This window comes from Chanodichthys erythropterus, chromosome 8 (assembly GCF_024489055.1).
Source record: "Chanodichthys erythropterus isolate Z2021 chromosome 8, ASM2448905v1, whole genome shotgun sequence".
Classification (NCBI taxonomy): domain Eukaryota; kingdom Metazoa; phylum Chordata; class Actinopteri; order Cypriniformes; family Xenocyprididae; genus Chanodichthys; species Chanodichthys erythropterus.
Window position 1 is genome coordinate 10,673,579 of NC_090228.1, and position 27,961 is coordinate 10,701,539.

The 27,961-nt window shown below is 37.1% G+C and overlaps 3 protein-coding genes and 1 non-coding gene across 6 annotated transcripts; 2 read left to right on the forward strand and 2 right to left on the reverse strand.

Annotated features, from left to right (window-relative positions):
* The first annotated feature begins 430 nt into the window (after window positions 1-430).
* Window positions 431-16,610, forward strand: cry1a (cryptochrome circadian regulator 1a). Its single transcript, XM_067391767.1, has 14 exons — window positions 431-1,359; window positions 8,061-8,169; window positions 8,406-8,548; window positions 9,403-9,587; window positions 9,730-9,818; window positions 10,021-10,161; window positions 10,265-10,576; window positions 10,668-10,819; window positions 12,440-12,642; window positions 12,945-13,052; window positions 15,106-15,201; window positions 15,327-15,404; window positions 15,492-15,602; window positions 15,832-16,610. Exons 1-13 carry the CDS (start codon window positions 1,202-1,204, stop codon window positions 15,593-15,595), a joined length of 1,878 nt encoding a protein of 625 aa, XP_067247868.1. The 5' UTR covers window positions 431-1,201; the 3' UTR covers window positions 15,596-15,602; window positions 15,832-16,610.
* A 1,963-nt stretch (window positions 16,611-18,573) lies between these two features.
* On the reverse strand, window positions 18,574-18,661 carry trnay-gua (transfer RNA tyrosine (anticodon GUA)). The gene is given in 2 exon segments: window positions 18,574-18,609; window positions 18,625-18,661. It is a non-coding gene; the product is annotated as a tRNA-Tyr (tRNA).
* Window positions 18,662-20,898: 2,237 nt separating this feature from the next.
* On the forward strand, window positions 20,899-21,990 carry tnnt2c (troponin T2c, cardiac). 2 transcript variants are annotated; one of them, XM_067391770.1, is made up of 2 exons: window positions 20,899-21,168; window positions 21,271-21,990. In XM_067391770.1, the coding sequence occupies exons 1-2, from the start codon at window positions 20,899-20,901 to the stop codon at window positions 21,733-21,735; spliced, it is 735 nt and encodes a 244-aa protein (XP_067247871.1). In that variant the 3' UTR covers window positions 21,736-21,990. The 2 variants fall into 2 exon arrangements, with proteins under 2 accessions (XP_067247871.1, XP_067247869.1); XM_067391768.1 differs by having other exon boundaries at window positions 20,899-21,990.
* An 834-nt stretch (window positions 21,991-22,824) lies between these two features.
* si:dkey-222f8.3 (Poly(U)-specific endoribonuclease-C-like) lies at window positions 22,825-27,660 on the reverse strand. 2 transcript variants are annotated; one of them, XM_067391774.1, is made up of 7 exons: window positions 27,559-27,660; window positions 25,971-26,070; window positions 25,756-25,867; window positions 25,464-25,585; window positions 24,198-24,310; window positions 23,806-23,959; window positions 22,825-23,700 (listed from the first exon to the last, which is right to left on the reverse strand). In XM_067391774.1, the coding sequence occupies exons 1-7, from the start codon at window positions 27,567-27,569 to the stop codon at window positions 23,440-23,442; spliced, it is 873 nt and encodes a 290-aa protein (XP_067247875.1). In that variant the 5' UTR covers window positions 27,570-27,660; the 3' UTR covers window positions 22,825-23,439. The 2 variants fall into 2 exon arrangements, with proteins under 2 accessions (XP_067247875.1, XP_067247874.1); XM_067391773.1 differs by having other exon boundaries at window positions 25,971-26,073; window positions 27,559-27,648.
* Between the last annotated feature and the right edge of the window lie 301 nt (window positions 27,661-27,961).

Consider the following 27,961-nt stretch of genomic DNA (forward strand, 5'->3'; position numbering starts at 1 on the left):
AACAGCGCACACTGACACGAGCTTGATCATGTCGCTTCTCATGTGCCTATCCGGGTACTTAAGCTCCAGCCAATCCGCTTCAAGGATCGTACACTAAAGTCCTTAAATGTCGTTATGGAGTGGAAATGTATAAATCAAGCCTTGCAGTGTTTATACTCTGCTCGGAGTTTGCATAGACAAGATTTGTAACCATTTTATGCATTTATTAATAGTTTTATAAACAATAAATTAAATATATATAAACAAAAAAAATGACATTGCTATCATATGAATATTAACGATATCAAGAGTAATCTTCATGCACAATATCTAGTGAACAACATTTTATAAAATATAACCGGTTAGTGCATTAGTTAATCACACCCTGATATCACACCAAAGGAACGTGACTGGGGACCAGCTACGTCATTCTAGGGCTTGACAAAACAGAACGCGCTTCTTCATGTGCGCAATCACCAAGGTGGAGCCAAGTCGACTGACTGAAGTGCATGGCTGAAAGTGTGTGGAACCTTCTCCGTGGGAAAATACTTGCAAGTTCACGTAACCTTGAAGGAAAACAATCAAGACACGTAGGATACCTAATATGAGGTCTCATCTCATGAGGGATTTTGCTTTATTTTGCTACAGCTGCCTGTAACGCGGTTACGAGGGGCTCGAGCCAATATTAGTATTTACATAATCGTTCTGATTCGGGCTCTCACGTCAGACTCCGTATTGACTTCAGCTGGAACACCGCGCGCATTGGGATTGAAGATAACTCAAAGCTGAACTTACTCTTCATGCGACATATAAAAAATGTACAGTTATTGTTGATTATTTTGGGTAATTCAGAAAAACAAGTTATACAACAGGGAAGTGTACTTTGCGTTGCGTCCTGGTCCTAAAGCCAGTCGTGTATTCGGCTGTTGCGCGGTTATCCAGCGCGTGCTCCAATGCTTCAACTGTGGTCGTGTTCCAAATCAATAGACATAATGATGGAAAGTGTTTTGTTAGAGCAAGGTTAATTGTTTTTTTTTTTTCTCCCCGGAGATATTCAGATTAATTTGAACGAACATTTACAGTAACTTTATTTGAATATTTGTCGTTTTTTTACGCATTTGAAAGCAGTTTCTTCTTTGGAGTGTAGTAGAGCAAAGTGAAGAAGGTCTGTGTCGTAGCAACCCAGCATACTAAAAGCGTTTGAAGGGACTTGAGTGAAGTAATGGTGGTAAATACGGTCCACTGGTTCAGGAAGGGCTTGCGGCTCCACGACAATCCATCACTCAGAGACTCCATCCAGGGAGCCCACAATGTCCGATGTGTGTACATCCTTGACCCCTGGTTCGCCGGATCCTCGAACGTCGGGATCAGCAGGTGGAGGTAATGGATCAGGATGTCAAATAATAAAATATATGTGCTTTGAATTCATTACAATATCTTATTTTGAGTAGTGTGCTAACAAGAATGGGAAAAAAAATGTTACTAAAAATGATATTCTACTGTAATCTATTGTATTCTTTTATGGTTCGAATCTGTTCTAATCTTTTCACATATATTCTATTCTACTAATTTTTGATTCTGATCAATTCTATCCATTCAATTTTGTATTTTAATTCTATTATAATCCGTTTTCTACTTATCTATTCTACTCCATACTCTATTATATCAATTCTATTCTATTTCAGTGGCATCACTGCAATAAGAGACTGATGAACATTTATCAAAATAATGCAAAACCTCCATTAGTTTAAATACACATACTATCATTTAAAACTCTTAGGGTAAAACATTACCAGTCTAAAAGTACAGTAATAACAAAATGCATTGGACTTATAGACTTTGCTTTTAACAAAGACATTTTACAATTTATCAGTGGTTTTACAGACTGGTTAATGGTTGATTGCAGTCAGGACTACATATTATGTCATAGTATCTGAATTAATAAAGGGAAACTAGTATGTTTTGTAATTTGTTGAGTCTACCTACTGGTTGAGGAAGGTCCAATTGACGGCTTGCAGCTTGTCTATCAATGTCAAGGCACTTCTGAATAGGTTTCTGATTCTGAATTTCAGTGCAAGTAAGGCAGTTTGTTTGAAACACTGATTGAAACTCAGTCAAGGTCTATATGTAAGGCTATTTTGGTTTTCAAAGAGGAGCCAAAATATCTTAATGTGTTCGTAAACTTTCCCTGATCCCACCTTCCAGTGAGGTCATACACAGCACATGATACAAGATAAAAAAAGAGTGAGTTCTAATTTATTTATTTTTAGCAATGAGCAGAGTATTGAAACTGTAGTCAAATAATATTAAATCAAAAATGACCTTTTTTTCAATGAAATGAATGTACTATAAATACAAAATATTAAATAAAAAACATTATCGAAATAAAATAGAGTACTAAATTACATTTATTGAGTAGTTAAAGGTGCTAAAGAGGATGTTTTGTTTTATACATTTTGTGCAATATTACTTGAAACTGTCTTTACTAACGGATAAAAAACTATTTATTAGGTGCACTGAAAGTAATAATATTAATATACATCACCTGTGCATGAGTTAGGGCCTTAAAAACATCAGCCAAACGAATGGCCCTCTGACTTGTCAATCACTGCCGCGACGTTCCTTGTGAGAGACGAGCGCGGCTGCGCGCTCCAGTAACTTTCCACACTCCGCAGGCGCCGCATGCAATGTTTTTGTCAGGAGACAGGAGTAACAACTGCAGATTATGAGTTACCTGCGGTGAGTCCGACATAATGAATCCAAAAAACACGACACAGCGAATGCCGGTGGTAAACACTCGTGTTCCAATACTCGTGCACGATTTTTGGGAGGCGTTCCTTTGAAGTGAGCTGTGAAGGAGGGGGGCTGTTCTTACGCATGCGCTCAAAACTCATACGCAAAACTCAGTAACAGTCTTTGGATACTCAGTCGACGAAAAAATCCTCTCTATCACCTTTAATATCCATTTATTACCTGTTAATCACTTTTTTAGCATAGACCTGAAAATGAAATTTCCAACTTAAACTGTCTTAAATCTTGAATGCTTTGGAGCACAGACTTAAGTTTGGTCTCTTTTTAAAGAAGACACTTGGCAGATTATTGCTGAAGTGAAAAAGTGAAGTGAAGTGAAGTTTAAGTTTCTTACTGTGAAAAATATTAAATGTATTTTCCAAAACACGTTTTACTTTAAAACAGAGAAAATCAAAGCCATAAATCTAAACAAGTTGTGTTCGAATTTTTTTGAGGTTGATACCTCTAAAAATTATCTTTCAGTAAGATTTTGTTTGGGCGCAGTACCAAACATTTCCACTAGATGAATTTTTCCTTTCCATTAGTTTCTAATGTGGTAATTTTTGACTGCGAGGGGTAAAAATGAGACTATTTTTTGAGGACCAATTAACTTTTTTTTTAATCATGTCCATGATTTGTGTGTGTGTGTGTGTGTGTGTGTGTGTGTGTGTGTGTGTGTGTGTGTGTGTGTGTGTGTGTGTGTGTGTGTGTATTCACATAGCAATTGCCAAAACTTTTACCAAGTTTCATACCATTCCGATAAAGTAATAAAAAAAAAAAAAGAACAGCACCAGAGGGTTAAAGATTATTCATTTATTTATTTATTTATTTTAAGAAGAGATGTTCACTATATAAGCTATTTGTAGCATTTGCATATAAGAAAAAGTAAGCAAATGCATTAGTTACAGAGTCTGTTGTGAGTCCCTGACTAGAAGCAATATTGCATAATACAGACCCTTGCATCAGTTCTCCACAACCATGCTTGCTTACTACACTCCTCTTAAACTGTTCAAGGTATATTTTATCCATAAACAAATGTTATGTAATTTACTCACCTTCATGTTGTCATTCTAAACGGTTTTTACTTTCCATGACGAACACAAAAGGAGGAGTTTTGAAGAATGTTCATGCTGCTCTCTTCCTTACAATGAAAGAGGATGAGAACTTGGGACTGTAAACTGTAAACAAAAAACACAAAAATATCATCACTCTTTATCCATATAAAGTTATCTTAAGTCATGATAGCCTTGGGTGATGAAATGTAACTAACTTGATTGTATATGGAAAAAGCAGCACATAAGCAGCTCCTTATGTGATCCACATTAGAAAGCTATATGGGTTTGGAAAAAATGAGAATGCGAAAAATGAGTTTCTGTGTTTGTGTTTTACAATGCTTTTTAATGCTTGGTGCAATTTATCTAATACTATAGCATGTGGTGTGTGCATGTGTATCGGTTTCTATAAATGTGTGTGTTCAAACACTTGAGGTGGTCTGCTGGACGGCACAGGTGACCTGCTGTGATGATAATGTAACAGCGCTTAGTGTCTCATTGTGTTGGGATCAGAAATGGGTCGGTGTGTTATATAGAGGATGATCATAATAATGACTACTACAAAATGCTTAGTAACATGCCCAGTCATGGTGACCTACTTTATTCACCGTGGTATCAAAATAAGCTCTGATAGGACCCATCTAGTTTACATGAACTGGGGAAGATAGATTGTGATTTTACATGATATAGAATAATAAACTAATAAAATCTAATTTACTTTATGCCTGTTTGGTTACTGCAATTATATTTACTCCCATACTGGCTCTGTAAATGTGATTATATATTTTATGAATTATTAAAATATTGAGAAAAAAAAAAAAAGAAAAAAAAAAAAAAAATATATATATATATATATTTCATATTATTAAAATAGCAAAATGTTGTTCTGTAGAACTGAATGCTAACGTACACCACAAACTTGATATACTTCAATTTCACATTTGAACTTAATGCACTATATTATCTCTGCAATCATTACAACAGTGCTGCAGCTAGTCCCATAACATGATACTGCAGTGTTCCCTGACCAAATGACCCAGGTTCTGTTTGGGTGTCACTGGATCAGATGACTGGGAGACAACGGTGTTTGATTTCAATCATAGGGCAGCGAGTCAATGACAAAGAGAGGGAGGCTGCGGCTTAGACAGGGATTTACACATTATCACTGACTGCATGTAGAGGACAACATTTCCTGTGAGGACATGTGGAACAGACAGGATTGTACAACAGTACAGAAATAAAAGGACAGATGATTTGGTGTAGCATGAATCATTTGTAAACACTGATATACAGTGAGGTCCAAAACCGAGAGATGTCAGGATTATGTTTAGTTTAATTTTCTTCTGGTTAAGTTCTAGTCATGGTTTTCTTTGTCTCTTGTTATTAGGGGCCATTTACCTGACACCGTTTTCAAAACCTTTTGCGTTTTGCCTGTTCATTTACATGTCAACTGCTTTTGGTGCAAAGCACGTTTTTGAAAACTATACTGTTATAGAATAAAAACATGAATTTGTGAAAACGGTGACATTGTGCGTATTACGTGTTCAGTCTATAAAGTCGTTTTTCTTTACAAAGTGACATCACCAACTACTGGCCTGGCATGAATAATACAGTGTTTTGTTTTTGTGGATCCATGTGAATGGGGATCTTTTTGAAAACGTTGCTGTCTATGTGAAAAACGCAAAGAAAAAACTTTTCCTGTGTAGGTAATAAATTCCTGTGTTTCCATACACTATTGTTCAAAAGTTTAGGGTCAGTAAGAAGTTTTGGTAACACTTTAGTTTAGGGTCCAATTCTCATTATTAACCATTGCTTTTTAGCATGCATATTACTTGGATATTGGCTGTTTATTAGTACTTATAAAGCACATATTAAAGCTTTATTATGCATGACCATATTATACATCCATTTATAATGTACTCACCACTCATAATTGCAAAAATTACAAAAAACAAATTATATAAATATGAATGATGCTGCTTACCTAAGCAAACCTGTTGCCATGATGTTAGGCGCCAGGGTGGTTTTATGTGTTTGCTAGGTTGTTTGTTGCTAGGTGGTTGCTTACTCAGTCAAAAGATCCCATGTCCAACTGGACAATCCACATGGCTCACTTCCTACTATATTATATTAATTCGTCTAGCTTTTTTTTTCCCATTCCATTTTTAAACAGACCATAATCCATGTGAAACTAAATAAATGTTTGATTGATCACGCTGTTGAGCACTTGTTTAGCATCTTCTGGTTAGTTTATAGTCCAGACAGAAACATCACCATTATGTCATATAAGAACAAAACATAATTTGTACTAAAATGAAAACTGTCATGCCAAGACACTTTAAGCTAGTGTCTGCTCTGCACTAAGACCCAGACAGGAATCCGTGAAATGCAAATTACATAACATTCTTGTGTCTGACTGTGTGAAAGTTTTAGAGAGATTTATTTGAGATGGAGTATAGTTTGGTCAAGATTACCCAATGGTCGTCTTGGGGTTGAGAAGAGGTTAGCTTTGGAGGCTGGAGCTTTCCTCTTACTCAGCATTTAAGGATATGTGAGATTCTGCAGGCAACAAGAACTGGGTTTCTGGGTCAACAACACAATGCATCATGGCCAAGTGCTCTTCCGATCGCTGCTGCTTGCTACTTTAAAAGATCAATTGGTTTTCCTGCACCACTTTTCAACAGCACTGTACACCAAAAAAGCGTTCTGTACAGTTTGCATTCAAATCGCTCACATGGCTTGGTTCTTTATAATGAGCCAATCTGACAGCCGATGGGCGAATCCAACTGAAATATTAAAGTCTTCATCTCGATCATGGACTGAATCATTCAGACAATTCACTATTTCACTGAATCAACATATTATCCAATTATTTCTATGTATCAAAGTTGGCATCGTTAAATTCCCATCCAGTGCTTAAAAAGTGAATGAAAAAATCTTTGGTGAAGTTTGCAAATGCAATATTAAAAATTTAGCAGGCAACTTGTCTACATTGTTGATGGGTTGAAAGATACCTCAAATAGCGCAACAAGACTGTAGTCTTTCACTGAAGGAGAGAACCAAATAGTATCTAAAGACTCATGTGGCCTTTGACTTAGACTAGTAAGCAACCACCTAAAACACTCACATAGTAACACATTAAAAACAATTCAGAATACATTAGAAACCTTGTGTCAGTGCCCCAGCAACCACCCACAGCATTCTGATGGAAAATTTTACACAGGACTGCATCGCTCAATATACAGTAAAAGTATACAGTAAATCGGTAAATGTATATTCCTATAGCTCAACTGGTTCTAGCAATGCCAAGGAAGCATAATTATAAAGGTAAAGTCTTGTTTACAAAGTACCAAATTGAGGATGAAATAATCGCATGATTTTTTCAAGTGATTAGCGGCGCCAAAACTTCGAAGGGTATTCAGTTTTGTGAATGGAAATTAATAGAACTGTATATTCAGTTTTGTTCATTTGATATTAGAAATAATCAGATCTTATCTTGAATGAATTCAGGGTCATTGGAGTCTGCTAAGATGAATCAAGTGTCTGTAGATGCACAATGACAGCTAAGGGCTTTAATCTGTTTTAATGGCAGCCCCTCACTTAATAAAAATATCAATGTTCGGTTAGCAGTTTTCTTTCGCTGTAAGCATGGCTCTTTGTATGTAGTAATCATGCCAATGGTTTCAAGCTGACTCAGGCGTTCTGAATATCCCATGTTTTACCCCTATTTTCCAAAGCAGTAATTAATCAGTTATCATCAATGTATTCCAATATACTAAATCATGCATGATATATCACCATTTATCAAACTGAAAGGTATTTACAAATTGAATATTTATACTAAAGAAAATTCTTTATCATTAAAACTATCAATTCAAAGTTTGAATGCTTAGAAAAAAAAGGAAAAAAAAAAATTATTAAAAAAAAAATTATATTTTAATGTGCTAAATTATTAAAATGTTGGGTAAAAATTGAAAATGAAATGCATGAATGCACTGTAGTTTCACCAAGCAATTATCTATAATTATAGCCATTATTCTGTCAGTGGATAGTTATTTTTTACCCTATTCTTGTTCAATGCCTTGCCCTCTTTGAAATGTTTTACAGTTCTGTGGCACAGTGCAATAGCACTGCAATAGTTATTGTGGAGTAGACCTGCCTTATTGTTAGATATTATTGTGCATGATATTATTTATCAGTATGCGGCTATAAATACATGTCATGTCTCTTGTTGTTTAGGTTTTTACTGCAGTGTTTGGAAGACTTGGACGCCAGCCTCCGCAAACTCAACTCACGACTCTTCGTTATCCGTGGCCAACCCACTGATGTCTTCCCCAGGCTGTTTAAGGTCCAGCTACATTTCATTTGACTGAATTGTTAGATTTGTAAAGTAATGATCTAGGCACCAGGAAAACAATTCTGGATTAGATGGAATACAATTGACGCAAAAAATATATACATTTTGTCTTTTAAATATGACATTTTGCACTTAATCTTCCATAAGTTTCGTGATTTGGCTCTCTATCACTATTGTGTGTCACTATTGTATGCCCCCCTAATGGTATGATATTGAAACGTGTCCAGGAGTGGAACATCACTCGTCTGTCCTACGAGTACGACTCGGAGCCATTTGGAAAGGAGCGAGATGCCGCCATCAAGAAACTGGCCAATGAGGCAGGCGTGGAGGTGATTGTTCGCATCTCTCACACGCTCTACGATCTGGACAAGTACGTACTTCTAAATCCATCCAACTTATTTTAACTTACCAATTGATTTGTTTGTAGTAATTGACCCTTTGCTAAGCTCCACCTCCCTTGGTTGTCTTTCCTTGCTTAGAAAATCAGTTCTTTTCTAAAAAATCAATATGCAAATTACAGTTAAATACATGAAGGGTAGGTTTACATGATGTACCAAAGACGGAAAAGTTTTTCCTTTGCTTTTTTGTGCATACAGGCGACAACATTGTCAAACGATCCCTGTTCACACGGATCCGAACTAAAAACGTTGTATTTTTTTATGCCAGATATATTGACAATGTCATTTTGTAAAGAAACACAATGTGCCTATAGACTGAACACGTAATACACATGCGCATTAATTCGCGTTTTGTAGTTCGTTTCAAGGTAGTTCGTTAGGTATAGTTTCAAAAACGTGCACTTTAAAACAGTTTTCAAAAGCTTGCGATTTCAGGCCCCCAAAATGCTGTTGTCGTGTAAAATGAACAGCCAAAAATCCAAAAAAGTTTTCAGTTTTAAGTTGAAAACTGCGTAGTGTAAATGCCCCCTAATTTACTTTGGAGCAAATGTAGGTGTTCTTAATGATATTCTCAAGATTTAGCCAGTATCTTGTGTCAGCCTCTGCAACATTTTATCCTATTTTTGGATAATGTTTTTGTAACTACTCAAACGCACAGGACTACCATAGATTGTCATTAGAATCGATCAAAAGCTTGTCTGATATCGCGCATGCCAACAGTTGATAAGGTACGATTGGTTAGTAACATATTTAAGGTGAGGCTTAGCAAAGAGTCAGCTGTAATGACTTATTTTTTCTTACTCACTGGTGGATTGTTGTCTCTCAGGATCATTGAGCTAAATGGAGGCCAGTCTCCGCTCACGTACAAGCGCTTCCAGACCCTCATCAGCAGGATGGAGGCGGTGGAGATCCCGGCAGAGACCATCACAGCAGAAGTCATGGGGTCGTGCACCACGCCCATCTCTGATGACCATGATGAGAAGTTCGGGGTTCCCTCTTTGGAAGAGCTTGGTCAGTTTCTATCTTTCAAAAAAATAAGTTTCAAACTTAAACGTGTAGCATACTAAACAGTATGTAATACATCCTTTAACTGTCTTCATGTTTAAAAGTTTCAATGTAAAAAGTGTAATTGTTGATGCTTTTCCTGAAACAGGCTTTGACACAGAGGGCCTGTCCTCAGCCGTGTGGCCTGGAGGAGAAACAGAGGCCCTCACTCGTCTAGAGAGGCACCTGGAGAGAAAGGTTGGAGACACTCCTTAATCACACATGCACAACTGTAGGATTAATAATATTGACATCTAAAACACAGATCATAGATGCACAATCCTACTGTAAGAAATTAAGAAAAGTAAATGTTATGTTTGTAAGACAAACTGGCCCCTAGACATCCTTATTATTGTAAATTAATGATAATTTCATAACAAATACTTTTTTTTCTTTCTAGGCTTGGGTTGCCAACTTTGAGCGTCCAAGAATGAATGCCAATTCACTGTTGGCCAGTCCCACTGGCTTGAGTCCATATTTAAGATTCGGCTGCCTCTCCTGTCGACTCTTCTACTTCAAACTCACAGACCTCTACAGAAAGGTCAGCATGTCATCATGTGTATCTTATGTACTTCAAATGATGTTGCTAATATTAAATGGACTCAATTATCACTTTTGTGAGTAAATTACACTTTTCTCCATAGGTCAAAAAGAACAGCTCACCACCTCTGTCCCTCTATGGCCAATTACTGTGGCGTGAATTCTTTTACACAGCCGCCACCAACAACCCACGCTTCGACAAGATGGAAGGCAACCCCATTTGTGTGCAGATCCCGTGGGACAAAAACCCAGAGGCTTTGGCCAAGTGGGCTGAGGGCAGGACAGGTTTCCCCTGGATCGATGCCATCATGACCCAGCTGAGGCAAGAGGGCTGGATCCACCATCTGGCCCGACACGCAGTTGCCTGTTTCCTCACCCGCGGAGACCTGTGGATCAGCTGGGAGGAGGGCATGAAAGTATAAAGCGCTTATTATTGTGATTATTTTATGTATTTTACTAAAATGACAGAAGTTCAGTGGCAGCACTCACATGCATCTGTCTTCACAGGTCTTTGAGGAGCTGCTGCTGGATGCAGACTGGAGTGTGAATGCAGGAAGCTGGATGTGGCTGTCCTGCAGCTCCTTCTTCCAGCAGTTCTTCCACTGCTACTGTCCCGTGGGCTTCGGCCGTCGCACTGACCCCAACGGAGACTACATACGGTGAGTTAGAATGGTACACTGTAAACAAAGAACAATAAAATAAAAAGATTTAGCCTCTGAACAAAATTTATTTTCAACCCCAAAACATTTAATAAAATTATATAGTATATGTCTGGCCAAGAAAAATGTACATCTTCACCCTTTATTCAAATATTATTAAATATTTGTTGAAGATTTTGTAAACATATTATTGTGCTTAAAGTCAATAATTTTATTTGGGATAACACAATAAATTTCAAATTACATGGATCTAATTTTTCAACATATTAATAACGGATTGTTGTAGTCATTGTATGCTTTTTCTTGTGTGCTTCTATGCATTTTTTTTGTGTAGTAAAATAAATCCTGTTGCTGTAGTTTGCATTTTTTGCCACATAATTTTGTCAGATAAATATCTTAGTAAAGTGTTTTGATCTTTTTTCTATATTTAAAATGTATAAATATTCTAGAATATTATTCACATATTTTGATGGCTTAATTGAACTTGTAGGGTCATATATATATATATATATATATATATATATATATATATATATATATATATATATATATATATATATATTTATTTATTTATTTAAATTTACACAATATCCAGTACATTTATATATAAAAATTGTATTAGTATGGTTTAGGGCCTCCTTTTGCAGCCAAAACAGCATCGATTCATCTTGGAAATGACAGATACAAGTCCTTTATGGTGGCCAGAGGGATTTTGAGCATTTCCTCTTCCAGGACAGTGGCCAGGTCATGTGATACCGGTGGAGAAAATTGTTTTCTGACATGCTTTTCTGAAATACCCCAAAGTGTCTCAAAAATATTTAGAGCTGGTGACTGTGCCGGCCATGGGAGATGTTCAACTTCACTTTCAAGATCATCAAACCATTCTGTCACAAGTCTTGCTGTGTGTATTGGTGCATTATCATGCTGACACATGGCACCCCCTTCAGGGTACAATGCTTAAACCATTAGGTGCACATGGTCCTCTAGAATGGCTCGGTAGTCCTTGGCAGTGACACGCCCAACAAGCACAGTAGGGAATGCCATGATATTGCCGCCCGGACCATCACAGATCCACCCCTGCGCTTCACTCTGGGCACACAACAGCCCAGGTGTTAAGCCTCTTTGGGGCTTTTTCACACCATAACTCCCACGGATGTGGGACAGACAGTGAAGGTGGACTCATCAGAGAACAATACATGTTCCACACTGTCCACCAATGAAACCGACATTTGGCATTGGCACGAGTGACCAAACGGTTTGGCTATAGCAGCTCAACCACGAATACTGACGAATATCTTTTTTTTTTAAAAAAGGAGAGTTGAGGTGCGTATTTAATTCTGCAGTGAGCTGGGCAGCTGTAGTTTTATGTTTTTGGATACAGTCTGGGTTAGTACCTGGACATTCCTTTCAGACAGCTTCCTCTTGCTTCAACAGTTACTTCTGTTGGATGTGGTTCATCCTATGTGGTGGTATGCCGATATTACCCTGGATACCATTGCTCTCTATACACCACAAAGACTTGCTGTCCTGGTCACAGATAATAGCCAGAAATTGCACTGTTACAATGTAATAGATTACATTATATATATGTATATAATGTACTCCCCTTTTCTCTTGAAGGCGATATTTGCCAGTGTTGAGGGGTTTCCCAGCCAAGTATATCTACGACCCCTGGAGTGCTCCTGAAAGCGTCCAGAAAGCAGCCAAATGTATAATTGGTGTACACTACCCCAAACCCATGGTGCATCACGCAGAGGCAAGCCGCCTTAACATAGAGCGTATGAAACAGATCTACCAGCAACTATCCTGCTACCATGGCCTGGGTAAGACAGAAAAGGGAAATGAAAATGCCACACTAACCCATACCTCGCTCTCGCTATATTGTCCTATAGGCTTCTGCAACATTTATTGGTGTAACTTCTAAATACTTTTACGTACAAAAACATAATGGTGTAAATGTGTTTATCCTATATGAACTGATAAGCTTGAGGATACTGAGGGTTGATTTAGGTTATTAATTTTTTAAAGGATTTGTGTAAATTGAATATGATTTAATACCTGAATTAGCAGAAAAATAGCAGAGGATCTAAAATGAGTCTCTGACTGATGCCTCATTCCCCTACAGGACTGCTGGCAACAGTGCCATCCAACGCTAATGGAAATGGTGAGAATTCCACTACATTTATGGGATTCCAAACAGGAGATGTGACCAAGGAAATCACTGCACCTTCAGGTTTGCACATTCTCAAACTTCTCTATCCGTTTTTATGCAAGCTATGCCCATATTAGACACATCTTAAGTAAAACTTAAACCATGACTTAACCCTCTTGTATTGTTCGGCCATTTTCGACTGAAAAAATAAATGTTTTGAAATTTTAAAAATCAATGGTACGAAACTCAGTGACTTTTGCGGCAGTTGCTATGTGTCCACAAGAAAAGAAAAAAAAGCTAAATGGTCATAAAAAAATGGTCACACTTGTGTTTTTCGCAGTCAAAAACACATGCCATAGGAAATGAATGGGAAATAGGCAAAAATGCAAAAATACAGAGAATTTTTGTGTGTAGTGTACAATCTAAAAATTAGCCACAATGCAGAAAAAAAGTGCACAGCAATGAAGGGCTGACGCTCTGAAATATTAAGAGTGCAAAATAGACAACTCAAACACATATCAGGTTTGATATAACTCTGATAAAGCATTCCTATTCATTTTGGTTACATTTTTGTTGAATTTTAATGTTATGTGTAACAAAATGTATTTCTGTGTTCAGGTTTGACTAAAATTAATACAAAAACTGACACATCATTCAACATCTCAAATAAACAAACAAAAATCTAAACCTTGGCAAAAAAGTCTTTGAGAATGTCCAAATCCACAATTTAAAAAAAAAGAAAAAAAGTATTTATGTCTAAAAACTACGGAAGAGGATTAGGGCCAAGCAATAATAAAAAAATAAAACCATCCCGAGATTAAAGTTGTTAAATTTTGAGAATAAACTCGTTAAATTACGAGAAAAAAGTTGTTAAATTTCAAGAAAAAGGCCGAGATAAAATGTTGAGAATAAAGTCATTAAATTATGAGAAAAAAGTCGTTAAATTACGAGAACAAATTTGTTAAATTACCAGAAAAACTCGTTAAATTTCGAGAAAAAAGTCGAGATAAAATGTTGAGAATAAAGTCATTAAATTATGAGAAAAAAGTCGTTAAATTACAAGAACAAATTTGTTAAATTACCAGAAAAAAACTTGTTAAATTCGAGAAAAAAGTCGAGATAAAATGTTGAGAATAAAGTCATTAAATTATGAGAAAAAAGTCATTAAATTACAAGAACAAATTTGTTAAATTACCAGAAAAAAACTTGTTAAATTCGAGAAAAAAGTCGAGATAAAATGTTGAGAATAAAGTCATTAAATTATGAGAAAAATGTTGTTAAATTTCGAGAAAAAAGTCGAGATAAAGTGTTGAGAATAAACATAAAATTATGAGAAAAAAGTCGTTAAATTACGCAAACAAAAATTCGAAGAATTTTTTTTTGTAAAATTCATGTAATTTAATGAGTTTATTCTCAACACTTTATTTCGACTTTTTTCAACAACTTTAATCTTGAGATGGTTTTATTTTTTTATTATTGCTTGACACTAATCCTCTTCCGTAAAAAACAACTAGAGAATTTATAAGCCGTTTTATATAGAGCTAAATAGGAATCTAGTGGTCACACCATGGCATTAGATGTTTTTCCTTTTTACTCCCACCAGATGGCACTATTTTGCACTAATTGGATTTTAAAGGCATTGTCTCTATTTTAACATGAAATACAGATTTAATTGAAAAGCAATAAAAAAATTATTCAAAGGGAAAATATTTATCATAATAATTGCATACATAATTATTAGTACCATGAAATTCTCTCAAAATAAAAAAAATATTATTGAACAAAGTATTGATTTTACTTTTAAAAAAAAAAAAAAAAAAAACAGAAAAAAAAGTTACATTTCAGGTGTTCAGTCACTTTCGACCGTGAACAATACAAGTGTGACCCCCAAATGAACAATACCAGAGGGTTAAAGTCAGCATGAAATGGATGTCGTGATAGCCTTTTCTTATTTTTTGGGATGTATATCCGAGTGAAATATCTGAGTTTGCTTCTCAAACAAGAAAAAAACTTGAATATGGCCATCAGTAATTGATTGGATGGTTGTGGTCACGCCAGTGAACACATAATCTGAAAAGTAAAGAGATGCAGAAAACACTACTATATCTGATTTATCTTTTTTAATTCATCTCAGGCTATCAGATGCCACCCACCTCTCAAGGTGAATGGCACGGCAGGATGATTTACTCACAAGGAGACCACCAAACAACCAGCAGCATGCCACTGCAAGGTACAAAACCTATACCAACGACGTGTCAATATCTATATCCGCAATTATCAACAATGTCATTAAATCTCAGCAGTATTGTTATTTTTCCAAATGCAAGACATGTCATTATAGTGTTTATCTTGCAGGTTTTGCAGGCAACAGTAGTAGCATAATGTGTTACAGGCAAGACTCACAGCAGATACCTGGTACAGCTATACAGCCAGGTAAAGACCTCCACATTTAACCAAAGACCAGTCTAACTTTATAAAGATGTTACAGGTAGCATTATAATCTTTAAATCTCATTCTCAGGACGAGGGCTGCACAGCAGCATCCTCCAGACATCTGGAAAACGACACAGCGAGGAGTCTGGTCCTGCCACGGGCTCAAAAGTTCAACGTCAGAGCAGCTCTTAAACATCAGGTCTGCCACTGGTTGGCTATATGTGCAAAAGCATTAATTACGAAAATGTTATATACACACACACATATGTACACATTTACATCTTAAAGTATATTATTAAACAAATCATAATTAAAAATTATTAAAAAAGACCTTTTTTGTCAAGCACTTGTTTTTCTTCACGTTCTAATGTTTTATGAAGCCTCATATATGTTGTTTTTGTGTTTTTTTTTTTTTTTTTTTTTTTTAGAAACGGTCCATCCATGCACAGCGGTCAGCACGACTTCGCCGAGGCCTGATTTTTTTGTTAGCACCTTTTTCGAGTTGTTATACTTTGCATTTTTATGGAAGAAACCAAAATCCCATTGACGGGAGCGACTCAAGGGAGTGCATGATTCTCTCTGAAAGCACATCAACACATAGCACTTCAAAACTGACTGTACTTTATCACAGGGACTTCACCCAATCGGTCCGCAACATCCTGACAACATTGGAATTACGTTGTGGCTCTGTAATCTTCACAGCTGCAATGTTCTGTCAACATTGCGTTCATGTTTGGACTGTTTGGGACTAAATTTTGTGTATATAAGGATTTGATGAATACTTACATACAAAATGTACATATTTAATATTGTATGTGCTTTCTCTATTTCATGTAGTCATAGACCCATTGATATATTTTTGATATAAAAAAATATTGTGGATCAGTTTTACTCTGTTCGTTATTGAAAGCATTTGTAGACTGTCCATGCAGTACATTACTTAGCCTCTCCTCCGGCTGTTTGCTTGCACTACGTTTTTTATTTTTAATCTCTCCTTTGCTTGCTCGTTCTCTCTCTGTCTCTACCACAGCCGTTTGCGATCTCTCTCTTTTCAGACTGACATCTGTCTCGTCCACCTCCTTAGCCCGTTTACTCTTCCTTGCTATCTGAGTCTCTCCATTGCTGTAAACTATTCGAAAATATAATTCACCACAGTGTTTCTCATTGTCTCACATTGTGCTTGTTTAATAAAGTGTAAATGTACATGTTTTCTCGCTTATTTACTTACAGGATGCTGTTCTGTCTCACATATGCTGTTGTCACTTATTTTTTGGGTGACTAATGCTGATTCACAGCATAGCTGATGACCTATTACATAAATATAAATAAGTTTTATTTGGAAATGTGTGTGTGTGTGTATATATATATATATATATATATATATATATAGATATAGATATATGAAGATATAGAATAATAATTATGAAAAACAATCATAGAGAGTAAAATAACAAACCAAGTAGCATCTGCAAACAAATGGTGCTTAGCATTTTCTTAAAACTAACCTTTCTTAACTTTTGCAATTACCTGCTGTAACCAGCTGGTGTCGAGGTGATTTTAAAGGTTTAGTTCACCCAAAAATGAAAATTCTGTCATTTGCCACTTACACTATCCACACCCGTAAGACCTTCGTTAATCTTCAGAACACAAATTAAGATATTTTATCTGATATCACCTCCTCTCTCAAGATCCATAAAGGTACTAAAAACATATTTAAATCGGTTCATGTGAGTACAGTGGTTCAATATTAATATTATAAAGCGACGAGAATATTTTTGGAGCGCCAAAAAACAAAACAAAATAACGACTTATTTAGTGATGGCCGATTTCAAAACACTGCTTCAGGAAGCATCGGAGCATAAATGAATCAGCGTGTCGAATCATTATTCAGATCGCGTGTCAAACTGCCAACGGCTGAAATCACGTGACTTTGGCGCTCCGAACAGCAGATTCGACACACTGATTCATAATGCTCTGAATCTTCCTGAATCATTCGGAGCAGAAGCATCTCGTCGCTTTATAATATTAACATTGAACCTAACATGAACAGATTTAAATATGTTTTAGTACCTTTATGGATCTTGAGAGAGGAAGTGTCCATTGCTCCCTATGGAGGCCTCACGGAGCCATAAAAATATCTTAATTTGTGTTCTGAAGATTAACCAAGGTCTTACGGGTGTGGAAAGGCATGAAGGTAAGTAATAAAGATTATAGAATTTTCATTTTTTGGTAAACTAACCCTTTAAGTGGATTTTAAATCCATTTCTACTCATGTTCAAACAAGTGTCTAATCAAAGTTCATCACATTAACTATGAACATAATGAAAATGCTATCTAAGGTCAACCACAAAGTGTCCAAAACACAGACCATTGGCCCAAATACTTTTTAAATCTTAAGTTTGAGCAAAACATTTACTTATTCACAGCTTAAAACCTAACAAACATGTTTGTTTGTGTTATCTTTCTTTCAAACAAATGAAATCCGTGCACTTTTTAGGGTGGAGTGAGTGTCCAAGAACTTTTTGAGTCCATTATAAACGCCTTGAGAGGTTATAATCACACATATGACTCTTAAAAACATCCCAATATCGATTGCTTACCTAAAACAGTGGGGGGTTTTGCCTAAAAGGACAGAGCGAAACGCGCGAACGTTTGCTTTTAGAAACCTTGACAGTTTCACTGAATCCCACGAACCAAAACAAACAATAAGAGTGTAAATTAACGAGAGAAATCTTTGTATACTAATGCCACATTAGCAGAGATTCAAAATGCATAACCGCTTGGCCACGCCTCCACGTCGCGTATGACGTGACGTCTATAATATTATTATTTATTTCTTTGTTCAAGTCTTTGCATTAACGTTGTATGAACTCAATGCAGTTATTTTCTATATGTTAAAATGTGACGTACATAAACCATTCACAGCTGATCGGTCGAGACATCTGTCATGTTATGAAATTTATTTTGCAAAAAAAGACATATCAGCACTTAATAAATAAATCTTCACAGCCATGCCTTTTCTCTGAAATAAAGAAGATTCACCTGAAAGTGTCAGATTAAATGAAACTTCATAATTAAATTAAAGAAGAGGTAAAAGCTTCCTGTCACAATACATAAATGGTGTGTGTCTCCGTATGTTCACATGATGGCGCTGTGAGAGAAAAAATATCTCCTTCGAGCCGGATTCGAACCAGCGACCTAAGGATTTCAGTGATAAACCGCTACAGTCCTCCGCTCTACCAACTGAGCTATCGAAGGGATACGTCACCGATGACTAAAAGAGAAATTAAACATTTGACATCAGTGAATATCGACTTTAAAGTACCAATCAATTTTCAATCATATGATCATGTAACAGATACTGGCTTTAAAAGAACATATAAATCAGCAGATAAAGTTACAATATATATATAACGTTAGGCCTATCCTCTTTCGAGTTGCATATGCTGTATGGTAAATTAGTTTTAGTCATTGCGTTCTGATTTCAATTCTGAAAATGCAAAAAAACAAAGCTAGATTATCAAAAGACTAAACAAAATTTACTCTCCAAGTACAAATTGTACACACAAAGAGAAGTACAAAACATATTGGAACTTAGTGTAATGTCAATAGCAATAACTGATGTACAGGAATAGCGAGGAATTGGTTATATTTTAAAAAAATATTGATGTACCGCAGAGTAGATACTGCTGTAACTGTGAATTTGCTATTTGTGGATCTTGTTGTCAGTCGTCGCAAACACTGGGCCCCTACTAGATGCAGCTGTCCGTTGTTGGGTCTGTCCAATCAGGAATCTGATTTAAATAAGACCTCCACCTGTCACTCACAAATAACATGCTGACAGACGGTACGTTTTACACGACAACGATGTACTAAAAACGGAAAAGTTTTTCCTTTGCATTTTTCGTGTGCAGACGACACCAATGTCAAAATAATCCCTGTTCACACGAAATCCGTGAAAATCAATGTATTATGCATGCCAGGCCAGTAGTTGGCGATGTCACTCTATAAACAAACCATTATCGTTTTTTTTCTAACTAGTACTTTGAAACATGTTTTGAAAAGTTTGCATTTTCAGACACTCAAACGCCGTTGTCGTGTAAATGAATGGCCAAAAAGCATAAAAGTTTTATGTTTTAGTTCGAAAATGGTGTAAACTGCCCCCAAAAGATTGATAGAATCACTCCTTAGTACAAGGGTACAGTGAGCTCATAAAGACTATTTATATTCAAACAAGGGAGGAAGAAAGGGAGATAGTTACCCTTCATTCTTGATGCATCACTCATCCTGTCTATTAGCTACTGAAGATGACATAAGAGAGACACAATTACTTTATATAAGTGCACAATGATGTAACAGTAAAATCAACGTTAATAAGAGGTGGCATGGGAGAATTGGACCAGTGGAGAGCCATAAATTCCTTCACAATCCTAAAACAAATACCATCCCACAAATGGCTTAAGTGGTTCCTTATTTCTCTGTACACATTATGACAAACTCTTTCCAGAGCTCATTAGAAATTGCTCTGGAAAAAAACGCAAAGCATCTAATGTGTAATGCTTTTAAGGGGCAACTGAAATATTTTGCTATGCTCTTATTACAAATAAATACAATACAATAAAAAACATCAAAAGTAGACCGTGCTAATATTGTAGTCATTGTCACAAGGTCCTTCTGAAATCATTCCAGTATGCTGATTTGGTTTTTTAAACAGGATTCTGTGATCATTTCAAAAGAACAGCATTTATAAGACTTTTCCAACATTATACATCAAATAGAAAACTGGCATCAGGGACAGACTCAGTGTTTATTTTCCCAAAGGACTGGCGGTGGTTCCGTAGGTTTCCAATGGCAAGCAGAGACAGCCAGCTGAAATGTTAATACACAAATAGTTGTACAGTCGCCACTGAACACTTGTCTGCCTTTGTCTGTTATCTGTCTGTCTACCATTATGCAGTTCACATTGTCTCAGGGGTGGGGTACAAAATTCCCTGTAATTTTCAAATAGACATTGAATTAATGAGAGATCCATTAGCCTAAAAATGACACAGAATCATTGTTTATATTCAAAGCAACAGATGGAATGAAACCACTGATGCTAGGCAATTAAATCAATGCCTAAATATTGGTGCCCAGTTAATCTAATCAAACATGGTGTGAAACAAGATCCCTACCAATGCACAAGTGTACGTGTGCATCTGTTTTTAGTCAGAAATAGGCTCCTCTTCACACCACAAAGGCTTTAGGGTAGGAGAGTCAGAGGTTAGAGGTCAGGGTCTGGGTATTGGACAAGACAAGGCCCTGCTAGGTAGAAAATAGATCCTACATGCATCTGTTCAAAAAGCTTACCCAAGAGCCATTTAGCAAATGTCACATGGGGAGGGAGAACCCTATAAAACCACAAGGCATCCATGGAGAACATCTCAGTCCCTTTAGGATCTTTACCACCGGCTGTACAGTGATCCGCTCTTCCCAAAACATTCAAAAGTAGCACCATGTGTGACACCATGCAGTATGTGGAGGAGTTTGAGGAGGATGTGAACGAAGAAGAAGAAGAAGAGGATGAGGTTGAAGAAGAGGCTGAGGAGGAGGTTGAAAAAGAGGCTGAGGAGGAAGAAGAAACCGAGGAGAAAGAACAAGAGGGAGATGAAGAAAAAGAGGCAGAAGACATAAAACCCAAGCTCAAGATGTATGTTCCCAACATTATGGCACCAAAGCTGCCTGATGGAGAGAAGCTGGACTTTGATGACCTCCACCGGAAGCGTGTGGAGAAGGACTTCAATGAATTACAGAGTCTCATTGAGCTGCACTTCTCCACCAGGCAGAAGGAGGAGGATGATCTCATAGCTTTGAAGAACCGCATTGAGCGGCGTCGAGCCGATCGTGCCGAGCAGCAGCGCATCAGAGCCGAGCGTGAGCGTGAGAGACAGGCACGCATTGCCGAGGAAAGGGCACGACGCGAGGAGGAGACCGCCAAATTACGAGCTGAGGAGGATGCCAGGAAAAAGAAGATCCTTTCAAACAAGGGCTACGGTGGCTACCTGCAAAAGGTGGATCAAAAGAAAGGCAAGAAGTTGACAGAGCGTGAAAAGAAGACCAAATGTCTGATGGAACGTCGCAAGCCCCTCAACATTGATCACCTCAACCAGGAAAAGCTGGGAGAGAAAGCCCTTGACCTTTGGAAGTGGCTCAGCCAACTCCACGCTGAGAAGTTTGACCTGGCTGAGAAACTAAAGAGGCAGAAGTACGACATCAAAGTTCTGCGTAACCGCGTCAATGACCATCAAAGGGGAGCTAAGGTGACCAAGACCACCAGGAAGACCAGGAAATAAATTAATCAAACTGACACATGCAATGACACAGAACAGAACCAAAAAGGTTTATTGGAATCACAGTTTCAAGTCTCATATCGAACCTTCCCAGGACATCATCCTTTCTGTTTTTATTTCTTTTAATATGTTTATTAAGCATTGTATCATACATGTAATGGGTTTAATGTTTTGTTTCATGTAATCTGATGTCATGATCTGATGCTGTAAAACTTTAAAAGTTAGTTATTTTTAGATTTTTTTTTTTGTTCCACAAGATCTCACAACAGAAATGCAATCTTATATTTTAATGTATGATTTTTTTTTGTGATTCTGAACATTTGCTCATTAACCCAAATGTTAATATCTCAAATTAAATCAGTAATTTCAATTTGGAAAATATGTATCATCTCTTTATCATCATCAGGCAATGTCAAGGCTACATTAATCAATCCACTCACATAATATACACTCACTGCTGCGTCCAGGGGCCTGTTTAATAAAACATGCTTACCAAATAATCCAGGTTTATTTCAGTAAGTCTGACTTATTGTCAGCTGATTGGTTCAAAATAATCAGACTCACTGAAACAAGCCTAGCTCATTTAACTTGTTTTATGAAACAGGCCCCAGGTCGCACTCAAAATAGGGTTTAAAATGCAACGGTCATCAAGCAGGACAGCAAATGTGAGTAAATATATTTGCAAGAATGTAACTTAATATAAAGATTAATCAAAGGAGAATTTATCTTATGATATGTATAGTGAAAAGCGCTATACAAATAAATGTGAATTGAATCTTGAGCAATACTGTTAATGTAAATAACAGGCACAACAATGCTGGTATAACTATAGATACTGTAGGTACCTATGGATACAATGTTCGCCACGTGACTAAACATGCATCATTGTTTTCAAATACCTCAGTTTTCAGTTCACAATCCACATACTAGCTACAACGCTTCAAATTTATCCACTTTGCAGAGAGTTTTCAAAAAGCTGTTTTCCTTGACAAAAACGCTGCCTCAGTGTGGACAGAAGGCAAAAACGGAGAGAAAATGATGCGGGGAAAAAAAGAAACATCAACATGTTACATATATATATGAAAATGTCTTTATTCAAACAGTAACAACCATAAGGCACATGTATACTGCTGTATCAGTAGTAAAGGTTTTGGTACATACTTCAAAGTATCTATTTCGATTACATAACAAAAATGCAAAATGATTTGAGTAGAATCAATTTTATGCTATGCAGTTCCAAGGACGGATAAGTAACAAAAAACGACAGTAATATTCATCTATAAATGCCCATATTCATTTTCCACATTCCACGGATGTCTTGCGCTTCATAAAATATACATGAGTCTAATTTCTGATTTGTAACTTTCTTGCTCAATTTTAAAAAGAGAGAGAGAAAAAAAGCAGAGGTCTAAAAGCTTGTAGCAGTTAAGCTTTGGTCTATGATTGTCAGTGATTATAGCTGCTTGTAGTTTATAGGCTAAATTTAAGGCTCACTCAACTTTTGAGTGCAATTATGATTCATTATGCAGAATTCTGATAGTGGTACAAACTATATTAGTGCATTCCCAGGAACAGGGTTGAAGACCTATGACATAAACAGTTCAAGATTATGGATTTAAGAATCACAAGCTGAAATTTTTGAAATCAACTTTGTCCTAGTTAGCCTTTTTTTTCCCCACCAGATATTTTATGACCTTTCAGTGAGACCTAGAGATCCCGGTTGTTGCTGCTGATCATTTTGGGGTATGATGTCCCAATGGAGTACCCAAATCTGTACACCACAATCTCCAGCAGGTACTCATCCACTTTCACCTTAACGTTGGTCACACGCTCATCCGACAGAAGGAAGACGATGGTAAACAGAGCCACCTCAAACTCTGGGCTGACGCCTATGAAACAGCTGCCCACTGGCTTGACTAAACCATTCCAGCTGAACTGCAGGTTTAAGACGTGATCATCCTCATCTGGCTGTGAGATTGAACCACAGGGCAAATTTAAACATTGAAAGTAATGCACACAAAGCTATATTAAACAAGAGTTTCCTTGTCAAATCAATATTAAATGATGAAATACCGTGTCCTTGTTGCTTCTAGCCTTGTATCCTTTGTAGTCCACATGATTGTGTTTCTCCTGATGGTAAAACTGGACCCAGTTGTGGAGGCCCATGATCTCTTTACCATGCTTGGTTTCGCCTACAAACACATGCTCAAATCCACAGGAATCTTCACTGCATCAGAGATGAGAGGGAGATGGGCAGATAAATATAATCTTCTCTATGTATAAATGCTGGGCATACAAATTACACAAGTTATTAGCACATAAGCCTCAAGCAATATGATGAGAAAGGATTTTTTCATACCAAATGTCATTAGTGTGTCAGTTACTAATCTAAAAACCCAATTCAAGTCATATGTCTGAAATACACAGATGTATGCTTGCCTGTTCAAATCAGGTTTATAACTCACCCTCCACTTTTGTCTCTGCGATAGAGCTTGAACCAAATGTCATAGAGCTGCCTCTTAAACTTAGCCGGATCCGACGAGGCTCGACCTTTGCTTACTAAATACCTGTGGGCACACTGCAAAGACAAAATTCAGAACTGGACTGATAGATTACAATGTTTTCTTTCACTTGTCAGGTAATGTTTACACATTAATGGTTGTATGTATATGCACAATGTCTCTGCACTTTGTTGTAAGTGAACCAACACCTCTGTACTACATTTACACATTTGTCTCACATGACCATATTCACTGTCCACTTTCCATCCACTACTTTAAACCATTTTTAGTGTTTTTTATCAATATTTGGCTAGGCAGTGCAAAACAAACCAATACACACTGACCAGGCATAACATTATTTCTAATATTGTGTTGGTGCCCCTTTTGCTGCCTAAACAGCCCTGACCCATCAAGGCATTAGCCATTAGACCCCTGAAGGTGTGCTGTGGTATCTGGATGTTAGCAGCAGATCCTTTAAGTCTTGTAAGTTGCAAGGTGGGGCCTCCATCGATCAGGCTTGTTTGTTCAGCAAATCCCACAGATGCTCGATTGGGGATCTAGATCGGGGGAATTTGGAGGCCAAGTCAACACCTCAAACTCGTTGTTGTGCTCCTCAAACCATTCCTGAACCATTTTTGCTTTGTGACAAGGCGCATTATCCTGCAGAAAGAGGTCTCGGCCACCAGGGAATACCATTTCCATGAAAGCGTGTACATGGTCTGAAACAATGCTTAGGTAGGTTGTATGTGTAAAGTAATATCCACATGGATGGCAGGACCCAAGGTATCCCATCAGAATACTGACTCATCTAGCCATCACAATTTAGCCCTTGTCAAACTCGCTCAAATCCTTACGCTTGCCCATTTTTCCTGCTTCTAACAACATCAACTTTGAGGAGAAAATGTTCACTTGCTGCCTAATATATCCCACTCACTAACAGGTGCCGTGATGAAGAGATAATCAGTGTTATTGACTTCACCTGTCAGTGGTCATAATGTTATGCCTGGTATTTAAACGAAATTTTAAAAATATGAAATACTACTGAGAAATGTTTTGTGGTTTTAACATTAGTTACTTGCCAACTCTGTTCAGGAATTACCTCTTTCAATCAGATAACATTCAGTAGTACACATACTACACATTCGTTGAGTTGCTAAATTTCTACATGTTCAGACATGATTTTACTAATAGCAAGGCAAAACAAGACCTTTGAGCAATGTGATAATGTACCTTCATGACCTCTGTCTTCAGAATGGCATCCAGGAATAGATTGTTCTCCTGAAGCTCCTCTTTTGTCACCTGCTCAGCCACTCCTGTAGACATCTCATAGTTGTCCAGCAGATTTATGAAGTCTGGGAAGACACAAAGTAGATTAACCAGCTGCCTCAACATTTGTGCCATGCATTGCATTAGATCTGTGAATCTAATGAAAGCAAGTGTTTTTATTAGATTTATGTATGAGGATACAAAGACCAAAGACATGTAATTAGAATTAGTATAGAAACGGCCCATGGTTTCTTACGGGCATAGGTATCAATGCTTTTGAGCTTGTTTTCATTGACATAAGAGAAGAGAGGAGCTCTAGCACTGTCCCTGGCATTGTTACTGCCCTCAGATACAAAGCCAGCCTTTCCCTGTGTGAAAACAAATGCACTATAAATGACTGTATACATCTAACATTCTGTATGTCTTTAGTTAAATTAATATATAAACCTGCCTCCTCCTCCAAACACCTACTTGTAGGTTGATTTTATAGTCTTTTCCAGGTTTCATGCGGTTCACATCCAGCTTCCAGAGTTCGTTCAGCACGTCTGAGAGCTCCTGATTGGTGCCTTGACTGCTGTTAAAAAAAAAAAAGTATGACATTAAAGGTCTAGAATCATTCAAGTCTGGCTGTATAGCAATATAGTGTTGGGCCGATTTCAAAACACTGCTTCGGAGCTTTACGAATCGGATCAATGATTCAGATCAGTATTAAGGTTGAACCACTGAACTCAAATCTCAAATTAACTGTTTTAAATATCTTTTTAGTACCTTTATGGATCTTGAGTTACAATGGCATTGCTGTCTATATAGAGCGCTCACTGAGCCATCGGATTTCATCAAAATATCTTAATTTGTGTTCTGAAGATGAACGAAGGTCTTAAGGGTGTAGAACGACGTGGGTGAGTAATAAATGACACTATTTTCATTTGTGGCTGAACTAACCCTTTAAGCAATAATAACAATAACTAGTAACTATGGTATTTGGGATTATGGCTACCATGGCTATTTCTGAGGGTTATTTTAGTTCTTCTGTCTAAAAGTCAATGACAAACGTCCAAAGGTTATTCAAGATAGAAGTCTTAAGAATTCTCAAGATATCCAAGAGAAATCTTTAAAAAGTCTAGATTACAACAAAATGTATTCTTTGTATTTGTGTTGGTTATACATAAATACCTAAATAACTTTTAATTCAGAATGTGTTTATGTTAATCTCTGAAATGTATTTTGGTATGTATTTGAATAAATTATAGACTACGTTGGTTCTCGGTGAACAGGTGTTACCTAAAAATTGTAGCCCGGTTTCTCTCGACACCGGAAATTCTAGTCACACATCAGTCAATTTGGAGACGCGAGATCGTACAGCGCAGTATTATGGTTACGCACGAACAACAAACACAAGAGGAAGATGGTGATAGGATCTAACGTTCAGATGACACACAGCCCATATCCATGTGAGTCACCACACATGAACACACGACCCTGTTGTGTCAACTACTTGTCAAGTGCAGTTGCAGTACACACAACACAGATTGAAAAAGTCATGAAGATATTAGGGAATTAGTAAATAATGTAATAAAAGGTGCCGAACTGCGTGAACGTAGTCATGAGTTACAACAGCAATTCCTCGCATCTGGAAAACGTTAAATGTTGCATCGCCTCCACTTCAAACAAAGCTCGATTGTACAACAAAGACGCCACACTCAACACGGTAATAATGGCGAAAAAAATGACATCTCAAATGTTTATGAAATTATAGACACGAAGCTTCGTAAAGAATATCCAGCTGGTTGTTGTGCGCATCCGTTTCATTAACTTACTAGCTGTGTGTTTTAATACGCACCGGATGTTTATGCCTGTTTGCGCGTGAAAAATACGTTAAAAACATAGCATCTTCACCCCCAAACAAAACCGATCACATTTACAGTTTGGTTAAGTAAAAGCATAGTCATTATGATTTTAAAACTACAATAAGCATCAACACAACTTTGTGTGGCGGCTGATATAAAGTATGCACAACACGGAAAAACCGTTAAACATCTGTTGCTGTTAATTTTCTCACCCTCTGGCCATATTCGCAGGTTAAACCACTTTATGATTCAAAGAAACACGTTTAGACTCAAGCGACGAAAGGCTGGATTTGATGGGTGTGTTTACGCGTTTGATTGATTGACGAATCTGACCAATGAGAGCGGCGAACGGTAACGCCTCTAAAGGGCGGGACAATTTATTTAACCAATAGTAGCCCGGAAGAGAGGAAACAGGCAGAGAACCAGGAAGGGAGTGTCCGAGCAAAAAATTAACAGGTAGCAGAGTCAGGCTATAAACTTTTTTACAGTCTATCTCACAGTCTATGGTCTATCTCTGATCCAAAAGTGATATAAACAAAATCTCAACCTTAATTTTTCTCCATTTTGTAATATTTGAACAATCAAGAAGTGCATAGCCTACTTTATAATATTTCT